The sequence below is a fragment of the Mauremys reevesii genome, linkage group 8, assembly GCF_016161935.1.
Source record: "Mauremys reevesii isolate NIE-2019 linkage group 8, ASM1616193v1, whole genome shotgun sequence".
Taxonomy (NCBI): Eukaryota; Metazoa; Chordata; order Testudines; family Geoemydidae; genus Mauremys; species Mauremys reevesii.
This window is the reverse complement of record NC_052630.1, coordinates 37,220,567-37,246,118: the sequence shown is the minus strand read 5'-3', so window position 1 is coordinate 37,246,118 and position 25,552 is coordinate 37,220,567. Positions and strand designations below refer to the sequence as shown.

Sequence of the window (25,552 nt, the reverse complement as noted above, 5' to 3'; positions counted from 1 at the left end):
CCAGGCCACCAAAAATAGCTTCGTGCAATTTCCTTCATGCGCACTATTCCACAGTGACTGGAATGTAGCTGTTCTAACATCTGTGATCTCAGGTGATGGGATAATGACACGTCTCCCCCACAACAAACAACCAGACTGGACCGATAACTCCGTCCTCCTGTACATGTAGGTAACAAGGTCGGGTGAGACCGGAGAGGTTTGTCGAGATTTTCCATGCATCACCAGGTCCATAACTTGGGACAATACTGGGTCAACGCGAGTTGCCTTCTTTATCTGAGTAGCAGTGATGGGTGTATTCTCTACCTGTTCAAAGTAGATTTCCTTTTGGGCACTATCTTGATGTTTGACAGCAAAGGCAACCTTGAGAAGCCATCTGCATTGCCATGCAGAGTGGATTTCTGATATTTGATTTCATATGTGTGTGCTGAAAGTAACAATGCCCAACGTTGCATACGACTAGCAGCTAATGGGGGAATGCCTGTGTAGGGTCCAAAAATTGACGTCAGAGGTCGATGGTCTGTGAGAAGAGTAAACTTCCGCCCAAACAGGTACTGATGAAACTTCCGAATTCCAAAAACAATTCCTAATGCCTCACGTTTGATTTGAGCATAGTTAGTTTCTGCTTTGCTTAGAGTGCGTGAAGCAAAAGCAATAGGTCTCTCTTCTCTCGAAGACATAATGTGTGACACGACTGCTCCCACTCCATAAGGGGAGGCATCGCAGGCCAATTGTAGGGGTAAGGATGGATCAAAGTGCGTTAGAACTTCAGAATTTAGCAATGCATCCTTAGCTTTGTTAAATGCAACATCACAGGCTTCAGTCCACTTCCCGGCTTTGTTCTGCCCAAGGAGCTCATGAAGTGGTTTTAGCAGTGTGGCTAACTGTGAGATGAACTTTCCATAATAGTTCAGTAGTCCTAGAAACGAGCTCAGCTGGCTTACATTTCGAGGTGGGAGAGCCTCCACAATAGCCTTAACTTCTGCAGGGGCCTTATGAAGACCCGCAGCATCAATGATGTGTCCCAAATATTCAACAGAGGGCTGGAAGAATTCACACTTGTCTTTGCGAACTCGTAGGCCATACTCTTCCTGTCTTTGTAGGGTAGCCTCTAAATTCTTTAAGTGATCCTCTACTTTCCTTCCAGTGACCAGGATATCATCCAGATAGCACTGAACTCCTGACAAGCCACACAAAATCTGGTCCATAGCCCTCTGGAACAGGATGGGAGCAGACGTTATTCCGAAGGGTAGGTGACAGTATCGATAAAGCCCCTTATGAGTCACAATAGTCAACAGCTCTTGGGACTTTTCATCAACGTGCATCTGTAAATATGCTTGACTCAGATCAATCTTACTGAACTTTTGTCCCACAGCACACTGACAAAACTGTGTCAGGTTTAATGTTCAATGTCACAGTGATTCCCTTCATACTTCCCAGATCCTCTCCAAAAACAGCAGCATGTTTCCTTAGTATAGGGGTTAGATTGGTTTCTTCTTTAGTCATCTGGTGCACTTCTACCCAGTTCAGCTGAATCTTCCCAAGCCAAGACCTACCCATTAAGGCTGGGTAATTACCTCTCACCACAAACAGTGGCAATTTAGCAGCCTGTCCATTGAGCTCCACCTTAACATCAATAGTGCCCAACATGGGCACAGCTTCTCCCGTATACGTCTTCAGAACAGTTTTTGTTGCCTTAAGCGGAAGATGCTGTAGCTTTTCTTTATACACAGTCTTGGAGACCAGCGGGACGGCTGCACCGGTGTCCAGTTCCATGCATATAGGTTTGCCATCCAACAACGGGGTTACCCAGTATTCATGTGAGCCCACTGCCAAAGACAAAACATGCAGTGGCACTTCCTCTTGCGATGAGGTGTCACTTTGATCATCCTGGGTCTGCTCTAGGGTATGCAGGGTTCCTCTTTTTGTCGGCCAGACCACAGGCCTCTTTTTCTTTTGTTTACAGGCACACTCAACGTGTCCCTTTCTGCCCAGTGTCAACACACCAGGTCCTTACACCAGCATTCTGATGCCTGGTGACCCGGCTTACCACAGCGGTAACATTCCTGACTCTGCACAGTTTTGTGGGTAGGTTCTTGTGACACTTTTTGCATCCTAGGGGATGCACCGATGTATTGTGCCTCCCTTGTAGCCAGTTCCATGGATACAGCAATATCAACAGCCTTCTGTAAGGTAAGCTGAGCCTCTGTCAGTAGGCGCTTCTGTATAGCTTCACTGTACAGGCCACACACTAACCTGTCACACAGGGCATCATTTAACATCTCCTTAAATTCACAGTGTTCTGTTAGCTTTTTTTAAATTGCTACTAATTGTATAACTGTTTCATCTTCTTTTTGGTCTCTTTTGTGGAACCTATATCTTTCAGCAATTACCAGTGGTTTTGGGGAAAAATGAGACCCCAGGCTTTCCACAATGTCACTGTAAGATTTAGTCTCAGGCTTAACAGGGTGTAGTAAGCTGCATAGCAGGGAGTAGGTTTTAGCCTCTACAACACTTAAGAATATTGGCACCGTCTTCTCTTCTGTAATGTCATTTGCAATAACAAAAAGCTCAAAACGCTCAGTATATACATGCCATTGCACTATATTCTCATCAAAAGGTTCCAGTGGCCCGGTCAGAGTAGCCATGATTTTTAGTTTCACTTTCACAGTCAGTGCAAACAAGCAGTTTTTGTTTGCCTATTTGTTCTTTACCTTGACTTCTACTTCCTTCTGTTGCTGGGGCAGCACCGGGATCGCATCCTCGTCGCCACTTGTTATATCCTTGGGGGCAGCCGGTTTAGGAAGAAATCACTTGAGGCCAGAGAGCAGACAGCTAACAAAGCTACTATTTATTTACAGACACGGAGCTCAACTAACCGGCGGAAGCTGGCTGGGCTATCCCCTAATAATCTAATTCAGTTGCCATAGGAACAAAAACCATGACAACCAAATACACAACAAGGAGCAATTGTTATGAGTAGCTAAGGATGAGGTAAAGGAAACCATCTGTGACAAAAAAAAATCCACAGTTTTAGAGACTACAGAAATTGCTGATGAACATGTTGAATCAAGGGCCCATGGAGGGGCAGGGTGCAAATCCCAGGGGAAGGGAAATCCCCATGTTACCCAGGTTAAGAGAGAAGAGGATACTGGAAATAAACCTAACCCCAACTTTTATTTAAAAAGCTCCAAGGGAGTAAAGGGTTTAAATCCAAAGCAAAGGGTCAAGGTGTGCAAATGCAAGATGGAGGCAGCAGACCTACCTAATTTAGGATGGGCAGTGGGTTTGTTCACCCTGCTCCTCTAAAAGTAAAGCCATTGGGAATTGGCCTGCCCCGTGAATCAGGGATTAGGTCCAAGAATCAAGCCTAGCCCATGAACCAAGAAACAGGTTTATTGTTCTGGCGAGTTATTACCAGAGGTTTCTAAAGGGGTTTAGCAATGTTGTGGCCTCGTAACCAGACCTTATAAAAAAGGGAAAACCATACTGGGTGATATAGACTGAGGCCTGTGAGAAAAGCTTCAAGGGCATAAAAGAGGCTTTGCCAGTTTAAGTTATCCCTCATTTCAGCAAACCTGGCGCTGTGCACTGATGCTTTTGATATTGGGTTATGTGCATTGCTAATGCAGGCTGGGTTGGGGACAACAGTGACCCCATTGCCTTTTTAAGTAAAAAAATGACCCACACGTAACAGAACTATGATGTCATCAAGAGGGAATGTTGTGCCATAGTCTGGGATGCTAAACCTGCCTGAGGTATTTCAAGAGGACCAATATCTCCTGCTTTTGGGTTGGGTCCAACTCTTTCCAAATCTAGGATTTAGGATGGTCATTAGGAAAAACTTCCTAACTGTCAGGGTAGTTAAGCACTAGACTAAATTGCATAGGGAGGTTGTGAAACCTCTGTCACTGGAAATTTTTAAGAATAGGTTAGACAAACACCATTAAGGGATGGTCTAGCTGATACTTAATCCTGCCTTGAGTTCAAGGGACTGGACTAGAAGATCTCATGAGGTTACTTCCAATCCTATACTTCTATGATTCTATAATTTAATAAGGTAATATCTGAGCAGCTGTATTGTGAGCCTCTGAGACTGTGTAAATCACCAGATAAGAGAGAGAGATCATTTAGTGTGAAGGGCTGACCTTCAACTGAAATTCTTAAGCCTTTCTCAAAACGAAAGGTTCATCAATATCAGACAGACTATTGTGGACATTGCAACTGGAATTTCATTATGTACCATCAACAAGAGGACAAAAAACATTTGTTGCTCTGTCCTCCTTCCTGTGAATATGAGTCATACAAGAGGACTCCTCCAATGAATTGAGTTTGCAGCTCAGAATACCTTCCAGGAGGGGAATAACCCCCCGCCCAAAGGAAATGATTATCTCTGTGCTGCTTGGCCTCTGGTGTGCAAGGCTTTTCTAGGAATAAGCAAGAGATCCCCAGTGTTTAGCCTCAGTTAGCCCTAAATGACATATAGGATTTGATTATTATAGAGCTGTCCATTAACTTTTGAAATGTAGGACTGTAATTAATTTGTTTATCTGATTTAATCTTGTAAATAACTCCTTTGTTTCCTTTTCCTATGTAATAAATTTTTATATAATGTATTATAGGCTTAGCTACAAGTGTCTTTGGTGTGAAATTTAAGGCAGTAGTTCTCAACCAGGGGTCTGGGCATAGGCATCGATCCATGGGTGCTCCAGGGCTCAAGCACCCACAGAAAAAAAATAGTCAGTGCTCAGCACCCAGGAGCCAGAGCTTGAGTGTGGAATATGATGAGTTCTGTGCTGCTAACAACTTCTGCCTTTGGGGCAGGAAGATTGCTTATAAACAGAGGCAGGGTGATTAAGATAACAAAAGGCTTGTCATTAAATTAAGGATTATTAGATGATCCTGAATGCATTCCCAGGCACTCCAGTTAAAAGACAGGAAACAAAGGGTAGGAATAAATGATCCATTTTCAGAATGGAAAAAAGTAAATAGTGGTGTCCCCGAGGGGCTTGTATTGGGACCAGTGCTGTTCCACATATTCATAAATGATCTGCAAAAAGGGGTAAACACTGATGTGGCAAGTTTGCATATGATACAAAAATACTCAATATAATTAAATCCAAAACAGACTGCAAAGAATTACAAAGGGATCTCACAAAACTGTGTGACTGGGCAACAAAATGGCAGATGAAATTCAATGGTAAATACAAAGTAATGCGCATGGCAAAATATAATCCCAACCATACATACAAAATGATGGGGCCTAAATTAGCTGTTACCCATCAAGAAAGAGATCTTGGAGTCATTTGCAGTATTCTGGAAGCACTATGTTTCCAGAGAACTGCATATTTATAAAAATTCTTCTCACTGTGCCTGTATCATCCTGAAGTCATTCTCCACATTCAAAAGACTTAAAAATTATCTCCAGTCATCAATGGGACAGATGCAACTGAATAATGTAGCTGTCCTTAATGAGCATCAAGACAATACCAGGGAACTAGAGGTGAATAAGATTGCTGACAGCCCATCCAGAAAGCTACAGTGAGACATAATGTCTTTAAACTGGGACATTAGTGAAGACAGCTTGTAGGTGATTGCAATGATTTTAATATACTGTAATTCATGGTAATGTAATTATGTAGTTCATAACAATTTAATAATTATTAAAACAGTAAAGATCCAATGATAGACACATTCAGTAACTAGAATATGAAAGAAGTGTATAAATATGCTGTAAATAGCCTCTCCCCAAAAACTGGCAGAGTGCCCCTCTCAAACACACATACCTCTTCAAAAGCACCCACCAGCAAAAACAAAGGTCAGCGCCTATGAATCTGGGCCCCCCCGGGGGGGTCACGAGCAAGTTTTAAGGGGCCATCAAGCATTAGACTCACTGGGGCCCAGAGCAGAAAGCCAAAGCCTCACAATGCAGGGCTGAAGCCTGTGGCCCCGCAACCCAGGGCTGAAGCCAAAGCCTAAGCAACTTAACTTTGTGAGGCCCCCTCTGGTGTGGGTGTAACATTATCTAATTAATATATGCCCATGTAGATCATTGTGGATACCGCTGTTATATAATTGCCACAAATCTTGTACAAAGTATGTCAAGTAAGGTGTCTATGGAAAGGTTATGATTTGCTGAATATGATTACGCTATTTGTATGAATGTATATATTTTGTATTTGAAATTATGAGCATTGGCTCTATACCTTTATTTCAAATATGGTTGCACCTGGGGTAACACCCACAAGGTATGTATCCTACACATCTTGAAGGGATTATTCAAGTTTTAACTCACAATGACCCATGGGAGATGCCTATCTACACTTAATGGACTTTTCTGTGAACTTTCCATCTACTAGTATAGGTAATGGCTTCTGCTATGACTAAGCGAAACCATGCATGGACATGTGACCTGCCCATATGACTCCAAACACCATCTTGTTATCTGTAATTTTCCACAGTGAGAACAAGTTGATTCCCTTCAACTGGCAGAAACTATAAAAGGTGCTGGAAACATCTCCATTTTGCCTCTTTCCTGCTCAAGCCTCTGGACTATCATAGAATATCAGGGTTGGAAGGGACCTCAGTAGGTCATCTAGTCCAACCCCCTGCTCAAAGCAGGACCAATCCCCAACTAAATCATCCCAGCCAGGGCTTTGTCAATCCTGACTATGAATTTATACTAATGGGGACATAATAACCAAAGGACTGAGGACTTTCCAATGGTTTGAAAGCAACCCGAGACTTAACAAGCCAGCAGTTTATTCCATCCCTTCTACAAGCCTGATCCAAGAACTTTGCAATTATTGTATGCATTTAATTCCTTAACCAATTTTAACTCTCTTCTTTCTTTCTTTCTTTCTTTCTTTCTTTCTTTCTTTCTTTCTTTCTTTCTTTCTTTCTTTCTTTCTTTCTTTCTTTCTTTCTTTCTTTCTTTCTTTCTTTCTTTCTTTCTTTCTATAAACCTTTAGATACTAGATGCTAAAGGATTGGCAACAGCATGATTATTGGGTAAAATCTGAGATATATATTGACCTGGGTATGTAGCTGGTCCTTTGGGATCAGAAGAAGTTTCTTATTCATGCATTCTTTATTACTTCATCACATACATGGGGGGATAACTGCCACGGTAGCCCAGGAGGGGTGGGGGAGGAGGGAAGCAATGGGTGGCTTTGTTGCAGGGGCACCCCCTAGAATGGCATGACGCTCATCATTTCTGTGGGATGTCTGGGGCTCTGACCTGGAGCGGCCGTTTGCCTCTCTGGTTCTTTAGTAGGCTTGCCTGATATTCTAGGCAGAACTGACTCTCCATTAGACAAAACTTAAAGAAGAGAATGACCTGGGGAGTCATTCCCATTTTTGTCCATGCGCCCCCCAACCGTCCTCACCGAGGCCAGCCAGGAGCACCCATGACAGAAGCAGATGGTAGAGTATGACTGGTAACTGTTTTTGTCAACTTGCGAAGCAGCAGACAGTACAGTAGTGCTGGTAACCGTCTTTGCTAACTTGAAAAGACAAGGGGATGCTGCTGTGTTGCACTGCAGTACCGTGTCTGTTAGCAACATCCAGTAGACATATGGTGACAGTGAAAAAAAGCTGAACGGGCTCCATGGTTGCCATACTATGGTGTCTGCCCAGGCAATCCAGGGAAAAGGGTGTGAAATGGTTGTCTGCCATTGCTTTCACGGAGGGAGGATTGACTGATGACATTTACCCATAACCACCCGTGACAAATTTTTGTCCCCAGCAGGCATTGGGATCTCATCCCAGAATTCCAATGGGTGGGGGAGACTGCGGGAACTATGGGATAGCTATGCTCCAGAAGTCGACACTAGCCTCGGTACATGGACACACGCTGCCAAATTAATGTGCTTAGTGTGGCCGCATGCACTCGACTTTATACAATCTGTTTCCAAAAATCGGTTTCTGTAAAATCAGACTAATCCCGTAGTGTAGACATACCCTTTGAAATCAAAAGACAGCCAATGCAGATCATGGAGCACTGGTGCTCCCTCCTGAGACAAGTCCAAAAGTACCTTATTAGCATTTCCATTTACTTATAAATCAAATAGTTTTTAATGATCTGTGAAAATGAAATACCTGTGAAATCATGTTATTGCATGGAAAAGGAGATATAGAAAATGTCTCCTAAAGGATTATAAAATAATATCTCACAGGTTCTGTTTACATCTCTTACATCTATATACAACATTTGTATCTTATTCCTTTGGGGTGACCAAGCATTCGTCCCTCATTGCTTTGAGTTAAGATATGCTATTAATGCTTCAATCCTCAGAGACTGATGAAAAGAAGGAAGAAGGATGAAAGAAAGATAGAAATGAGAGGGAGAGCAAACTGTGTATCAGCCAAGAAATGAAAATGTTACCCTAGAATCATTTTTAATGTTTAGGGAATAATTTAATCATATGATCAGGAAATTTTCTATTTATGTAACTATTTTTATTTCTGTGCCACTTTATTCTGGATGAGGCACATTAAAATATCTTTATGTTTAATTTGTATTGATACCTATTCCAACTCAAAGAGAGAGAAAGATATAATGTGGAAATAAAGTAATGTCTTAACATGACAATTATTATAATAAATTAAAACTACTTCGTGATAGTCTATATCTCTTTTGGTATTTGTGCATCATGATATATTCCACACATATCAGAAAACTATTGCTTTTCAACTTGTCTCATCGATTAACTTGGCACCAGAACATGAAAAAAAAGTTATTTACGGAAAGCAAGCTTCATTATAGAAAATAAAATAAACTTAAATTCATAAACTAATTAGTCAAGCAACACTTATAGTAAATAGTGTATTACTAAAAAGGCCCAAGAGGTCTAATTTTGGCTAGAATTTAAACTGTTTCAAAACGCAGATACACTAGCGCATCACGACAGAATCTCACCTCTTGGAGTGTGTCGGCCTCGGACTTTGGGTCCCCAGGCGCAGATTTACTGCTCATAGGTAGCATTCCAGAGTCGTCTCTGCAAAGAATATTCTCTTCTATGAAATTCTGACTATTTGATTTTAGGAGACTAAACGCCATTATGCCAGAGTCTGCGGCTGAACGTTGATTATAGCTATACGGTAAAGTCCCATCGCAGTAGCTGGGGGGCAATCCGGGACCCTCCTTGGAATAATCAGAACCGAAACATCGCAAAACTGGGGGATTCATCGACCTTCCACATTTCATCACAATGGCCAGTGCAACCGTCAAGAGGAACAAAAATGAGATCAAGGCTAAAGCCAGCACCAAGTAAAACTGTAAATCAGACTGAGATTCCGAGTCACCCGACTGGTCGCTCATTTCCGGAAGAGCCTCTTGGAAGTTCTCAGCAAACACCAGGTTGAGAGTCACTGTGGCTGACAGAGGCGGCTGCCCGTTGTCCTTCACCAGGGTGACCAGCCTGTGCTTCACAGCATCTCTGTCCGCAAAGGCGCGGGCTGTCCGGATCTCCCCGGTGTGCAGCCCCATGATGAAGAGCGTCGGTTCCGTGGCCTGGAGCAGATGGTAGGAGAGCCAGGCATTGTGTCCTGAGTCAGCATCCACCGCCACCACCTTAGTCACCAGATAACCTGCCTCGGCCGAGCGAGGGACCATCTCGAACAAGGCGGAGCCATCGGCTGCCAGGGAAGGGTACAGGATGCGAGGGGCGTTATCATTCTGATCCAGAATAAACACCCTGAGGGTGACATTGCTGCTGAGAGGCGGGGACCCGCCGTCTTGGGCCTTCACTTGCACTTCAAACTCCCGGAATTGCTCGTAGTCGAAGGAGCGCTGGGCATAGATAGCTCCGGTCTGGGAGTTAATGGAGATGTAGGAGGAGAGAGGCACCTCCTCGAGGTTGCTGCTCAGGATGGAGTAAGTGACTCGGGCGTTCCGGTCCCGATCCCGGTCTGAGGCTTCTACACTGAAAATAGAGGCCCCCGAGGGATTGTTCTCTGGCACATAGGCGGTGTAGGAAGGTTTCTGAAAGACAGGGGCGTTGTCATTGATATCCGAGATCTGCAACAGGATGGTTTTCTGGGTGCAGAGTGGGGGAGAGCCGTTGTCTGTGGCGGTGATTGTGATATTGTACTCCAGGGTCCTTTCTCTGTCCAGGGTGCTGTCTGTGAGAATTTTGTGATAATTATTAGAGGACGGCACTATTTTAAAAGGCAAGTTGTGTTGAAGATGACAGGTGACGTCTCCATTTTCACCGGCATCTCGGTCATAGACCTTGATCAGAGCTATCACTGTGCCGCGTACTGAGTCTTCGGAGATAGGACTGGACATGGATGTTAGAGTCACTTCTGGGGCGTTGTCGTTCTCGTCAATAATTTCGATCTCTACTTTGCAGTGACTTATCAGATCACCACCATCTCTGGCTTCTATCCCCAACATGTATTTATTTTTCTTTTCAAAATCCAGAAGCTCTGTACTTGTAATGTCTCCTTTCTCTGGGTCTAGGCTGAATAACTGGCGCTCTGTGTCTTGTATGTCGCTGAAGGTGTAGGTGATCTTTGCATTCAACCCTTCATCCTTATCCATGGCTCTCACCTGAAGAACAAAGGAGCCTTTTGGTAGATTTTCCCTCAGTCTGACTTTGTAGATCTCTTCAGTGAATACTGGAGGATTGTCATTGGCGTCAGAAATTTTAAAGTTAATGGTAACTGTCCCCGTTCTAGATGGATCTCCCCCATCCACAGCCGTCAGAATCAAGTGATGATAACTTTGTTGCTCCCGATCTAAAGGTTTTTCTAAAATTATTTCCGCATGCTTAATACCATCTGGAGTCTCCTTCACGGATAAGATAAAATGGGGGTTTTTACTGAGCTGGTATCTCTGCAGCGAGTTGATCCCAATGTCTGGATCTTGTGCAGATTCTACTGGGAATCGCGCGCCTGATAGTGTCGATTCACTGATTTCTAAATCAACGCTGTTTCTTTGGAACCGCGGGGCGTTATCATTAATGTCGCGGATTTCGATGTTCACATGATAAATATTTAAAGGATTGTCAACCACCGTTTCGAATGTCAGGACACAATGGGGTGTCTCCCCGCATATTTCATCCCGGTCTATCCTGCCATTCACATACAGGTTGCCATTTTCCACATTCACACTGAAGTATTGCTTTTCCGAACTGACACGGAGCTTCCGCTGCTGCAATTCTCTGACATCCAACCCCAAATCCTTGGCGAGATTCCCCACAAGGGAACCTTTTGCCATTTCCTCCGGAATCGAATAACGAATCTGCCCCGAGACCGCCCGGCAGAACAAAGAGAATAAAAAGGGAAACAACAGTACCTGCCGTGTGACTGCCCGACTCAGATCTCTGTGCCTGATTTCCATCTCAGTCACTCTCCGATACGCTCTCCTGGCCTGTCTGGTCTGAATAGATTGTTTTAAATTCCCGTTACATTGAAAGATTTTCCAGACTAGTGACTTCCATGTAAACAAAATGAACGTATCTACCTAGTAACACACCACAGGTCCCGGATAGGATTTCTTTTCTCAGCAAGTGTGTGAGAGCTTTCCTCTGCTTAGTTTTCTCTCGGATCTGTGCTGTGTTACTGAGCAATCGCACTGCAGGATGCTCCTCTGGATCTCCAGCAGCGGCTCCTGCACCGCCTTGGCCAACAGCGACACTTTCAGTCTCGGCCGCAGAACTACAACTAAATTGATTTCGTGAAAGAGAAAGCAGAATCGTAACTCATTTGACAAATATATACTGCATAATCCATACGAAAATGTAGAAACTGTTTGGCATTAGTTTTAATTTCGCTTTCTTTTGTTTTCTGTGAAGTTTTGCATGTTCAGGTTTCACAACTGTTTGCTTAATATTTTAAAATGACATTGTGCAGGATTAGATAGTCTGTCGGTCTGGAAGAAAAAGTTTTCCTGAATTCCTATATTTTGTGACCTATAGTAGCTGTATAGAGGGAGCCAGATTCTGATCTCAGTTACTGCAGAATGGCGAATCTGGACACAGTTTGATCCAGTGAGACACTGTAACGAGAATCATTAAAATGCGATTATATTCCAGCTCGCAGTTGATTTGCTCCAGCCTTTGTCCAGTCACTTAAACCCTCTGTGTTTCAGTTTTCCATTTTTGAAAGTGGTAGGTAATATTAGCAATGTTACCTTTGCAAACTATTTGAAATGTCCGAATAAAACGTGCTATTTAAATTATAAGTATTATTACTCTAAATTCGTATCTGTATAAATACGAGCAGATTCTGGCCCAAAGAACATTATTTCTTATATACAAAATGCAAAATGTCAACAACTGAATGTGTTGGAACTGAAATGAAATAAGCAACTGTAAGTTATGGTTAATGTATCTGACCAGTCACAGATTTACAATTTTTAAGGCCGTCAAAAACTTCTAATAGCATCTAGTCCGATCTACCATACAACACAGGGCAGATAATCTCACCCAATAATGCCTGCAGTGGGGAAACTATTCTTCCCTAATGTGTAAGTGGCATTATTAGAGCATTACAAGTGGTGGTTCAATCATATTTTTTAGAAAGACAGCCAAACGTTTTTTAAAGACTCCAATTGACGATGACTTAGCTACTTCTCTTATAAAAGCTTTTCTAGTAGTTAATTACTATCACTGTCAAAAAGTTGCCTAATTTCCAATTTGAATTTTTCTAACTTTTGGATCCAGTTATTGCCTCGTCATATCTGTCTGCTATATTAAAGTTCTCTTAAATCAGGTATGTTTTCCCAGTGTAGCTACTTATATTCCATGATCAAGTTGCATGTTAATCTGCTCTTTAATAAACTGGATAAATTCAGCTCACTGCGTCTCTCACTATGTTGTCCAGTCTTCTAATCATTTTTGTATCTCTTCTCTGAACCCCCTTCATTTTGAGCATCTCTTTCAAAGTGTGGACACCACAAATGGACACACTATTCCAGGAACAATCGCACCAGTACAGTATGCTGAGATAATGCCATCTTTCTACTCCTATCCCATATCCCCATAGGTTCTGAAAATAGCTGTGCTGAGGGTGCTGCTACACTTCCTGTCTTGAAGTGGTTCCCATCATATACAGTGTTCACAGTTCAATGGTTCTATACAAATTGTTCCAGTGCCAATACCCACTCCTGTTCCGTATCCCCCAGATTATACATCCGGTGATGTTGCTATCCCTTTTGCAGCAACATCACACGAGAGCTCATTCAAATGTTTATACACCCTGACAGTACAACTCTCTCTTCCCCTGTCAAATACACAAAAGTTTCTCATCGTTTCTCCTCCTCTAACATAGGAACATAATAACGGCCATACTGGGTCAGACCAAAAGTCCATCTAGCCCAGTATCCTGTCTTCCAACAGTGGCCAATGCCAGGTGCCGCAGAGAGAATGAACAGAACAGGTATGATCAAGTGATCCATCCCCTGTCGTTCATTCCCAGCTTCTGGCAAACAGGCTAGGGACACCATCCTGTCTTATAGCCATTGATGGACCTATCCTCTATGAATTTATCTAGTTCTTTTTTTAACCCTGTTATAGTCTTGGTCTTCACATAATCCTCTGGCAAAGAGTTCCACAGTAACCCCTCCATACGTCTCAGTGACCCCATCTCCTGATAGCCCTTGTGTCCACACTCCTCCTCTCCCTTCCTCTCCTCTAGCTCTTTCCCCTCACACAAGCATGTTTTACAATCTACCATTAAATATACAAACAAACCACTCCACCCTTGTCCCTACTTGCCTCTCCAATCACTACCCCATTTCACGTCCCCCTTTCATCTCTGAGCTTGTTGAATGGACCATTTAAAATCACTGTATGGAGCCTCTCTCCTCCAATTCTACCCTAGACCCTCTCCAATATGGGTTCCATCCTGTGGACTTCACTGAAAGTATTCCCACCAAAGCCTCTAATGAATTTTGCTAGTCAAATGTTAGAATCAGTATTCAGTCCTCAGCTTGTCAACTGCTTTGAGACTGTCAGCCATACTCTTCTTCTTACAATATTGTCCTACCTTGGATTCTACGACTCTGTCCTCTCATGGTTTTCCTCCCCCCTCTCGAATGGTTCCTTCAGAGTATCCTTCAGATACCCCTTCTCATCCACCTTCCATCTTTCAGTTGGGATTCCACATGGTTTTGTCATTTGTCCTCTTCTCTTCACCCTTCCCAGATTATCTCTGGGTAATCACACCCATAAATAAAAATTAAACTATTACCTCTGTGTTGGTGACTCACAGATCTACCTCTCTAATCCAAACCCGTCTTCATCAGTCTAAACTAAAATCTGGGCTTGTCTCTTGGACATCTCATGAATATCCAGCTATCAGCCCAAGTTGAGAATGACTAAAACAAAGCTTTTCATCTTCCTTCCAATCTGTGCTCTCTGCCTACTTTTTATCATTGTGAACAATATCACCATCCTGCCTGTAACTCACACCCATAATCTGGGTGCCATCTTTAATTCACACCACTCTCTAGGCCCTCACTTCCAGGTTCTGACGAAATTTTTCTGATTCTTGCTGCATAATATCTCTAACATATGGTATTTGCTAACCATCCAAACAGATATAACTCTCACCCAGGCTCTCATCGTCTCATGTATTGAGTACTGTAACAACTTTTTCTCTGGCTTTGGCAAATGCAATCTTGTCCTGCTAATATTCATTTTCTTCTGCTGAAAATATCATTGTTCTAGGCCATTTCTTTGGCTACAGCACTGTTCTTTTTGCATCCCTCCACTAGCACCTCTTCTCTGTAACATCACACATAAGCTGCTTGTCTTCAATTTCAAGACCTTCCTGTCCTATCCCCTATCTATGGACTCTCATTCACTATTTAGATCTCACCTACCACCTCCAATCAGCTAATGATACCAGCCTGCTCTACCCACTTTTCAAATTTTCATACAAGCACCTATATGCTTTTTCCCATGTTGCCCCCAAACTTGGGGGGAGCTGCCATATACATCAAATTACTGCTTAAACTGTCTTTGCCAAGGTATCTACAAAAGACTTAATAATACGGGTTTTAATGCTGCAGGATTTAATCATTTTCTATCATGCTGACCAACATTGTTTCATTGTTTCCTAATACTCCCCCATCTACCTGTCTATAACCATCTGTGTCTCCTGTTTTATAGTTAGATTACTAGCTGTCTTTGGGGCAGGAACTGTCTTTTCTCTGAATTTTTACTCAGCACAATGGATGCCTGGGCCACGGGTATGACTCCTAGACACTATGGTAATACAAGTAAATAAATAATAGAGCCCTGACCAGTACTTCCATATATTAAATTTGTAGACCAGCAAAGACTAGATGATATGATGTAAGTAGTGAATGTAGTGCTCCAGAAAGCTTTAAGTACAATAAATATTAGCCAATTTAAAGATATAATTGATGCTACAGCAACAGTAGCAGCTCATCAGTTTAACGTCAAGCCAACTCAGGAAGTGAACCAACAGAAAGCTCCCTATATTAATGAACCTCTATGGAAATGAAGGTTAGACCAGAAGATTAAGATTTTACACCAAGATATCTTCCCATTGGATAATTGGAGAAAAAATCATTTGAAGAGAAAAAGGAAATGAATGGCCCTGCAGATGAAATAACAGCTGCATAAAAAGGATGTGAGAGTTGTGAAGGAGCAGTGTAAACGGAAGCTGATTGCACTAATTCATAGATTTGAAATCTGTTCAGTACAAAGCTGTCAGTATCAAGAGACCAGGTTCTTCATGAGAGATGCTAAAATATTATTTGACCAGACTGAGAGTAAAGCAGAATAGGGGAAAAAATAGAGCCAATAAATAATGTGGCTACTAATAAAGTAGCACTAATTCCAGTGCTACTGGAAAGACATTGTGGTCTGAGAATAAACAACATAACCAACAAGAGACTGGATTAAAAATGTGAGAGAAAAATTTAGAAATCACAAATACACAGGAATATCAAAGAAAGAAACAGGTGAGATACTGACAGGAATGAAAAATAGGAAAGCCCCTGGTCCAGATGGGGTGTGTGGATTCTGACCGAAACTCCTCTCTCCACTGTTTACTTAAAAACTAAATACGTGTTTGAAGAAAGGGAGTCCAAGATGGACAGTGACAGGAAGGACCATCATGCAAAAAAAGAGAAAGAAGACCACAGTGATCTTATGAATTATGGCTGATCACTTTTGCCAGCTATGTGGAAACTTCTAACGGCAATTCTGGCAAAGAAGATCCAAATAGTGCTAGCTCACAATGGAATGCTGCCTCCTGAGCAAAAAGACTGCACAGTAAACATGAAAAGGGACAAAAGACCGTCTCAGGCTGAACAAAAGGATCAAAGAAGATTCAAAACACAAAAAGAGAGAGAAAATGAGAGATGGTGTGGACAGACAATCAGAAAGCATGTAACATCATCCCACATTTGTGGACCACTAGGACAATGAAAATGCACAAGGTTTATTCAAAGATTATTTCCTTTTTATGGCAATCTGATTAACTGGAACGTTCAACTCTACCCGGAATGAACTCTCACTGATGAGGTCTAAATTAGAAGAGGAATCTTTCAAGCAGATTCCTTTTCACCAATGCTGTTCATGGTAGCAATGGTTCCACTTCCATAGATGCTTCGTGAGATAAATTGTAGTTATCGTAAGAGCAGCAACCAATTGGCCATCGTTACACATGGATGAGCTGAAGCTATATGGACAGTCATGTCGAAGAAAAACTCAGTTCTCACTTTTTGTTTGGGTGCAGCAAAATCAAATTCTTTATTATTTCTCCAGTAATTACCATGGAGGGAGAGAGTGCCATAGGACACAGGGTCCTGGACAGGTCTCTCAACTGGTAAACAATTACATCAAGCCTTTATACCATTCTTTCAGACAATTTCTAGCAATAATACAGACAGTAAAAAGCAACAAATACATTTTGTTTATACATAAGCTTTTCTGCTATCTCACTAGAAAAACAAGACTGCAAGACTGCATATTGCAAGGTCGTAATAACTTTCACACAATTCACTCTGTCTTACATTATCTTGCTTCCTCACATCACCAGGGTCACAGTTAACCTAACTCATGCTAACTAACATTCATTAAGATCTCTTCAAAACCTTGTTAATTATTTACTGGCTTCCACAGTCACAAAAGGCAATACTGAGATTGATTACATGTAGAAAATTTTGGTGAAGATATAAAGTTATGAGTTGGCTTGGCCTCTGTAAAGAGAGGCAAACTGGTACACTCAGACTGCATACAAGTTAACAAAGATGCTATCCAACATGCACCATGGTCCCTGCAAATACCTTGGAATCGGAGAACTGTCTGAGTTGTAACCTAATAAAGTTAATGAAGAGTGCGGAAATAATATTACAAATGAGTAAGAGCTACTCTAATGGGAAAACTCAAATAATTTGATCCAAACCATTACTATGTGGGTAATGCCTGTAGTACGGTACACTGCCAGTGTGCCTAAGTGGAACCAAGAGAGAAGAAAGAAATCGACATCGAAACAAGAAAGTTCTGGAGATGCATAGAGTAATGAATATCAATCAAGATGTGGACAGGATATACATCTGATGATGTGATGGAGGAAAAGGTTCGCTATCTGTGGAAGAAGCAATTAACAATGAAGAATATAACATGAAAATATAAGAGGAGGCGGCCAGAGTAAAATATCATCCGGTCGTTATAACACGTGATGGCTGAGCATGCATCCCAGCCCAAGAAAGTAAAAATGAAAGGAGAAAACAAATTGCCAAAGAAATATTCAGAAGATTTACACAGAAATCAGTGCACAGACAGTGGTGGGGAGAGATAAAACCCACAACTGATTGAAGATTAACAAACTCATGGTTTGTAGGCTACAGAGAGAGAGAGAGAGAGAGAGAGAGAGAGAGAGACTCATCGGTGCACAAGAGCAGTCCTTAAGGCTTTATTATGTTCGGAAAAAAAGTCACCAACAGAACTGTTCCACAAACTGCAGCATGTTTTCTGAAGAGGGAGAGAGGCGGTGCAGCATGTGTTGAGCACCTCTAGCAGCCTAGCTGGGAAATAATATATGAACACACACAATTAAGTCACCAAGTATATGAACTGGAGCCCCTGTCTCAAGTACGGATTTCAGCTAACCATGTTGTGTTATGACTACCAAATTGAAAACACGCTAGAGAATGAAGAGGCTACGATTTTATGGGATCTGGCAATGGTCACAGACCAAATGGTGCAGGCAAACAGGCTGAACATAGTTGTTGTAGAAAAGAAGACCAATAAGAATGCTAATTGATATTGCCATACCAGCAGACAGAAACATTAAAAAGAAACAAGAGAAGATAATCTAGTATGAAGAACTCTGCCATGTCGTGGAATAATAATGGAAAACTAGAACAAAGACAATGTCACAGATATTTGGAGCGATCACTGAGGGTATGCATGAGTAATTCAAGAATACATAAAGCGCGCAAGACATCATAATCAGTCACCGCCAGAAAACAGCGCTCTTAGGCACTGTGAGAATTTTAAGGAAAGTCGAAGAACCAAGTGCATTTGAGCACCTTAAATGCAGGAATTCTGGGGAGGTTTCAACCAAACCTGTGGGTGACAAGGTGGGTGAGGTAATATCTTCTATTGGACCAACTTCTTGAAGTTGGTTCTTATTACCTCACCCACCTTGTCCCGCTAATATCTTTGCACTAACATGGCTACGACACTGCATAAACCCAGGGTGGCCTTAGGGCGCCTAAGAGGACCCCGCGCCCAGCCAGAGCGCCGCAAGCCCCGCGGCTCCCCTACCCCGGCCAGAGCGCCGGCCTGAGCGCGACAAGTCCCGCGGCCTCGCTCCCCGGGCCGGAGCCCAGCAACCCCGCGATCCACTTCCCTACCGAAGCGCGGCAATCCCCGCGGCCCCGCTCCCCCTGCAGGAGCGCCAGCCCGAGCGCTGCAAGTCCCGCGGCCCCGCTCCCTCGGCCCGAGCCCTGCAAGTCCCGCGGCCCCGATCCCCCAGCAGACCCCCGGCCCGAGAGCTGTAAGTCCCGTGGCCCAGCTCCCTTGGCCCGAGCGCTGCAAGTCCCGCGGCCCTGCTCCCTTGGCCCGAGCGCTGCAAGTCCCGGCCCCGCTCCCCGGGCAGGAGCGCGGCAATCCGAAGTGCCGCCGAAGACTCGGAGCTCCGCCCGGTGCGTACAAGCCCCACCAACTGGGCCCCACACTTGCTAAAGCCGGCCCTGCCATCCGTTCATGGTCAGGATTTATTGGTGACTCACGGGGATAAATTTTAGAAAGTAGTTCCCCCCTTTTTAATGCTTAAAGATTATGTACATTGTGAAGGCTAATTGTTTTTTGTTTGTTTGTTTTGTTTTAATTCTCATGATGTAATACTCAGGGATGCTGCTGCTGCTGATATAACAACCCTTAAATATTTTCTCAGATTCACTGCTTCCGAGATTACAGTCCCATACTCCCCCAAAACAAAAGTATGGCCGATAATGTTTGTCTGTAAAGGTATGATATTGCATTTGTCTTATTAAAACACATGGTGTTTGGTCTCAGGTTATACAGCGATCCAGACTACTCGGTGTCAATGACCCGCACTTCCAATTATTTACCTTTCCATCAATCTCTCTGTCATCTGCAATTTTTTATCAGCACCTATTTTGTATTTTCTTCCACATCAATGACAAAAATATGGAATAGCACCACAATGAGATCTGATCCCCGTGAGATTCCAAAATAATCCCACAGTCATTGGTGAGTTAAACGTGTAATCTTTTAAAAAAGATGTCAAAGCCATTTAATAACAGTTGTTTTCCATGAAAACATATTGATTGATACTAGCAACTGGACCTATAAATGTTATTGATAAAGTCATGTATCAGGTACTACGACTGTTTTCTCTTGGATTTATGTCAGGCTAACTGGCTAATTTCATGGGTTATTCCCATTTACACTATAGAATGTCTCTAGGTTCCCTCCTAGGATTCTTACTATTGATCAGTGATAAAAGATCTCTTGAACAATTATTAGGTGTTGAAAATTAAAAGCATCTCACAGGACCATGGAAAATTCCTCCAAATATACTTTCTATATAAAAATTCAACATATGCAAATCAATCTATTTTATATTTTTTTAAAAATTTGAAGTACATTTCGTTACCTCCTGCACACACAGGTGCACACATGCACATGCATGCACGCACACACATACAGAGACACTACCAGTTTAATCTCATGACACATCACCTTCAGTACATAAGATATCAAGAAGTTAAGTTAAACATTAACTATAAGCATGCGAATTTGTCTGCTTATACAAAAGGGCCAAATTCTGACATGATTTTAATCTCATGCAGCCCTATTAAAGGATGGTGGTCCTGGCTCACCTATTCTTCACTGCATAAGGCCACACCACTACCACCAAGATGGCGCAGTGCTTAGATGAAATCAGCTCCTGGACGAAGAATAGCTCGCTGAAGCTGGAACTGAACAAAACAGAGGTGATGCTGGTGGGAAGTGGAAAGTATTTTGAGGAGTTTGCAGTCACAGTGAAGTCTCCTTTACCTGAAATTTCAGATCTACACTTGGTAAATCCAATCTGTAGTTTAGGTGTACTATTGGATTTATTGCTGATGCTGAGGTCTTACAAACAACGGCTGTGATTAATGGTTTCTTTCACCTCCACCTGTCTATGAGACTCCATCCCATCCTGGTAATGAAGACCTGGCCTCAGTTATTCATGCCTGTATTATCTCTTGACTGGATTACAGCAATGCTATATATTTTGTCATTAAACCTTCAGCACTTTGAAAATTCCAACTAGTTCAAAATACTGCAGCTCATCTCCTCAACAACATAGGTTGCCTGTCGTCTACTGTCTACACTGGCTTCCAATACAGTTTCAAATCTTGTTCAAGGTGATGGTCCTTATTGTCCAAGTGATCACTTCCTTGGGCCCAGAACACCAACAAGACTGTAATGCTTTGGGACAAAGACCGTGGTCATCTGCTTTGCTCCTCTGGCAAAACTGAATTTTGAACAATAAGATTAAAACCATTTGTTTGGGGAAAGAACTCTCTCTGGGAGCAAAGACTGTGGAATGAACTCTCTCAGGAACTAAGGACCATCACAAACATCACCACTTTCTGTTCCAAATACAAGGCACACTTATTTGACCGTGGCTTCTCTAATCTAGATGGCAGATGTGTACTCACATTGCTTAATGCACTACTGGGAGGAACTCAGACATTATGGTGAAGAGCAAGGTATAAAAACCTACATAGAATAGGACAGACTAGGAACAGAGAAAACTCTCAAGGCAGTATATGCATTGTAGATGCAAGCGTTTATTTGAGTTTTAACTGTTTTCATATATATATACATGTATAATTTTGTTTTATACCTAGATTATTATAAATTTAAGTATACCTATATAATATGTGTGCATGTACATTTTATGTGTATACACACAAACTGACAATATATGCTCTTTTTCAAATGCTACAAGGAAGCTACTCCTAAAGAACATTATGCTTCACAATGTATCTCATAATTAAACAAAACAAAATGCTGATTCATGTTACTTTGACACACTGAAGGAAATTCAGACACTCTACTGAAAAAAAAATCTATGTATTAGACCCCCTATCCTAAAGCGATAAAAGCTGATGATACTAGAAATAACTAATCCAAATAACAATATTTTTAACTATTAAGAACTCTGATTTCGAGTTAAAAGAAATGGAATTTAAAAAGCCCTGATATACGAGCGAATCTGTACAAAGACTCACCTCTCCAAGTGCTTCGGCTTCAGACTTTGGGTCACCAGGAGCAGATTTACTGCTCATAGGTAGCATTCCAGAGTTGTCCCTGCAAAGAATGTTCTCTTCTATGAAGTTCTGACCATTTGATTTAAGGAGACTAAACACCGTTTTGCCAGAGTCTGCGGCTAAACACAGATTATAGCTATACGGTAAAGTCCCATCGCAGTAGCTGGGGGGCAATCCGGGACCCTCCTTGGAATAATCAGAACTGAAACATCGCAGAACTGGAAGATTCATCGACCTTCCACATTTCATCACAATGGCCAGTGCAATTGTCAGGAGGAACAAAAATGAGATCAAGGCTAAAGCCAACACCAAGTAAAACTGTAAATCAGACTGAGGTGTCGAGTCACCCGATTGGTCGCTCATTTCCGGAAGAGCCTCTTGGAAGTTCTCAGCAAACACCAGGTTGAGAGTCACTGTGGCTGACAGAGGCGGCTGCCCGTTGTCCTTCACCAGGGTGACCAGCCTGTGCTTCACAGCATCTCTGTCCGCAAAGGCACGGGCTGTCCGGATCTCCCCGGTGTGCAGCCCCATGCTGAAGAGCGTCGGTTCCGTGGCCTGGAGCAGATGGTAGGAGAGCCAGGCATTGTGTCCTGAGTCAGCATCCACCGCCACCACCTTAGTCACCAGATAACCTGCCTCGGCCGAGCGAGGGACCATCTCGAACAAGGCGGAGCCATCGGCTGCCAGGGAAGGGTACAGGATGCGAGGGGCGTTATCATTCTGATCCAGAATAAACACCCTGACGGTGACATTGCTGCTGAGAGGAGGGGACCCGCCGTCTTGGGCCTTCACTTGCACCTCAAACTCCCGGAACTGCTCGTAGTCGAAGGAGCGCTGGGCATAGATAGCTCCGGTCTGGGAGTTAATGGAGATGTAGGAGGAGAGAGGCACCTCCTGGAGGTTGCTGCTGAGGATGGAGTAAGTGACTCGGGCGTTCCGGTCCAGATCCCGGTCTGAGGCTTTTACACTGAAAATAGAGGCCCCTGAGGGATTGTTCTCTGGCACATAGGCGGTGTAGGAAGGTTTCTGAAAGACCGGGGCGTTGTCATTGATATCCGAGATTTGTAACAGGATGGTTTTCTGGGTGCAGAGTGGGGGAGAGCCGTTGTCTGTGGCTGTGATTGTGATATTGTACTCCGGGGTCCTTTCCCTGTCCAGGGGGCTGTCTGTGAGAATTTTGTAATAATTATTAGAGGACGACACTATTTTAAAAGGCAAGTTGTGTTGAAGATGACAGGTGAGGTCTCCATTTTCACCGGCATCTCGGTCATAGGCTTTGATCAGAGCTGTCACTGTGCCGGGTACTGAGTCTTCTGGAATGGGACTGAATATGGATGTGAACGTCACTTCCGGAACATTGTCGTTCTCATCAAGAATTTCTATTTGAACTTTGCAGTGAGCAGATTGTCCTCCCCCATCTCTGGCCTCTATACGTATTGTGTATGTATTTGTTTTCTCAAAATCCAGAATCCCCATATTTGTAATTCTTCCATTCACAGGATCTAAATGAAATAATTTATGAGCATTTTCTTTAATGTTGCTAAAAATGTATGTTATTTGGCCATTTAACCCTTCATCCTGATCCGTGGCTTTCACCTGAACCACTAAGGAGCCTTTTGGTAGATTTTCTTTCAGGCTTACTTTGTAGATCTCTTCAGTAAATTCGGGGCGATTGTCATTGGTATCAACAACATTAATCCTAATCTGAACCGTCCCCGTTCTGACTGGATCTCCCCCATCCACTGCCGTCAGGATCAAGTGATGAGAGTTTTGCTTTTCGCGATCCAAAGGTTTTTCCAAAATTAACTCAGCATATTTGTTTTCATCTGGACTCTCGTTTACTGACAGGATAAAATGCGGGTTCTTGGTGAGTTGGTAACTCTTCAGTGAGTTGACTCCAACGTCTGGATCTTGCGCAGATTCTAGTGGAAACCGCGCACCAGGCAGTGCGGATTCAATAATTGCTAAATCAATGTTGTTTGTCTTGAACCGCGGGGCGTTATCATTAATGTCCTGGATTGCTACATTCACATGGAAAACATTCAAAGGATTTTCCACCACCGTTTCGAGTGTCAGGACACAAAGGGGTGTTTCCCCGCATATCTCCTCCCGGTCTATCCTGCCATTCACATACAGGTTGCCATTTTCCCCATCCACACTGAAGTATTGCTTTTCCGAATTGACACGGAGCTTTCGCTGCGGAAGCTCTCGGATACTCAATCCCAAATAGTTGGCGAGCTTCCCCACAAGGGAACCTTTGGCCATTTCCTCCGGAATCGAATAACGAATCTGCTCCGAGACCGCCCGGCAGAACAAAAACAATAAGAAGGGAAACAACAGTACCTGCTGTCTGACTGCCCGGCCGCTCGGTCTATGCCTGGTTTCCATCCCATGCATTTTCACGAACGCTCTCTTCTTTATTCTGTACAAAAGTGCTTATAAATCAGCTATATGGTAAATATCCTAGGTAATGAAGAGAAAATGAATTCAATTGCTCAGGCTAATTGAACATCAGAGTCCGGAGGGAGGCTTTCTCTGAGCAGCGAGCCTGTGTGCGCGTTTCTCGGGTTGTTTTCTCTGCGATCTGCACTGTGTGATTGAGAAATCAGGCTGCAGTCGGCTGTAATGGATTTCAGGCTGTAGCTCCTCACCGCATTGGCCAACAGCGGCACTCTGAGCTCAACCGGAGAACTGCAGCACACAAAGCTAATGAAGTCACCGATAGAGATCTAGACACGAGGAAAAGTATTCTAATACATTTAATATAAATGCTTTACAATTATTCTCGATCTAGTCGGTTCTAGCCTTAGTTAGATTTTAAAAGATTCCTCCAAACACCCACGGACATCTCTATAGTTTACAGTAGCACTTCCTTTATCCTTTATCAAAGTTGTTTGCTTCAAAATAAAGTGTAATTGTATTTTTATTATTATTGCATTTTCCTCCTAATAGCCAGAGCTCTGATGGAAGACATGGGGATTCTGTTTATGCTTTAATTCTGGTATCGCTTTGAAAATAAAATACTTATTCTTACATCTTGTGAAGTTTGTATATTCTGGAGAGAGAAGATGGGTTTTGCATTCATTATTTCAAGAAATAGGGTTGTGCTTGTGACCTGGTGTGCCTGGGGCAGCCCTCACTGAAAATGCTAAGATCAGGGCAGGCTCCAAAAGGGAGATCAGATACTCCCAAAACTGGTGGGCAACACTGAAGTTAAAGTCACCAACAAGTCACAAACCATGTTTCTGATCCTCCACACTGGTTATCAAGAAACTAAAAAGAGAAACCACACGCCCCTCTTTATTGCATTTAAGTTCCCCGGCTCCCAATCAGCACATAGATCCAGTACAGTGAGAAGTTATTTACAAACACTATACAAAATGTTCTTCTGACACCAAAGGGCCAGCCACCTTACCAGGTCAATATTATTTTGGATCTTACCAAAAATATCACACTGCCAAACAATCCTTTAGTGTCTAAAACTAAAGGTTTATTATAAAAAAAAAGAACAAGAAGAGAGTTATTAAATGATAAAGCACCCAGATACATACAGAGACGTCAAAGTCCATATATCAGATTCTTAGTATTGTTGAGTTTTCTGGCTTGAAAGTCCCTCTGGAATACATCCACAGCTTGGATGCGTCATTCAGTCCTTTGTTCAGAGCTTTATTTGTAGAAAAAGTTATTCCAGAGGTAAGAAACAGGAATAAAGACAAAATGAAGATGCAGCTGCCTTTCATATTCTTTTGCCATGTGGCTAGTACTTCCTTT

The 25,552-nt window shown here is 42.7% G+C and overlaps 2 protein-coding genes across 2 annotated transcripts in view; both read right to left on the bottom strand.

Moving 5' to 3' along the window:
- LOC120370247 (protocadherin gamma-B5-like) overlaps positions 1 to 11,534 on the bottom strand; it is a 234,953-nt gene extending 223,419 nt beyond the window's left edge. The window contains exon 1 of the mRNA XM_039484632.1: positions 8,892 to 11,534. Within this exon, the coding sequence (XP_039340566.1) occupies positions 8,892 to 11,344 (2,453 nt within the window). The 5' untranslated portion in view covers positions 11,345 to 11,534. The remainder of the gene's footprint in view (positions 1 to 8,891) is intronic.
- Positions 11,535 to 11,815: 281 nt separating this feature from the next.
- LOC120370245 (protocadherin gamma-B5-like) overlaps positions 11,816 to 25,552 on the bottom strand; it is a 44,241-nt gene continuing 30,504 nt past the window's right edge. The window contains exon 2 of the mRNA XM_039484631.1: positions 11,816 to 12,001. Coding sequence (XP_039340565.1) covers positions 11,816 to 12,001 — 186 coding nt within the window. The remainder of the gene's footprint in view (positions 12,002 to 25,552) is intronic.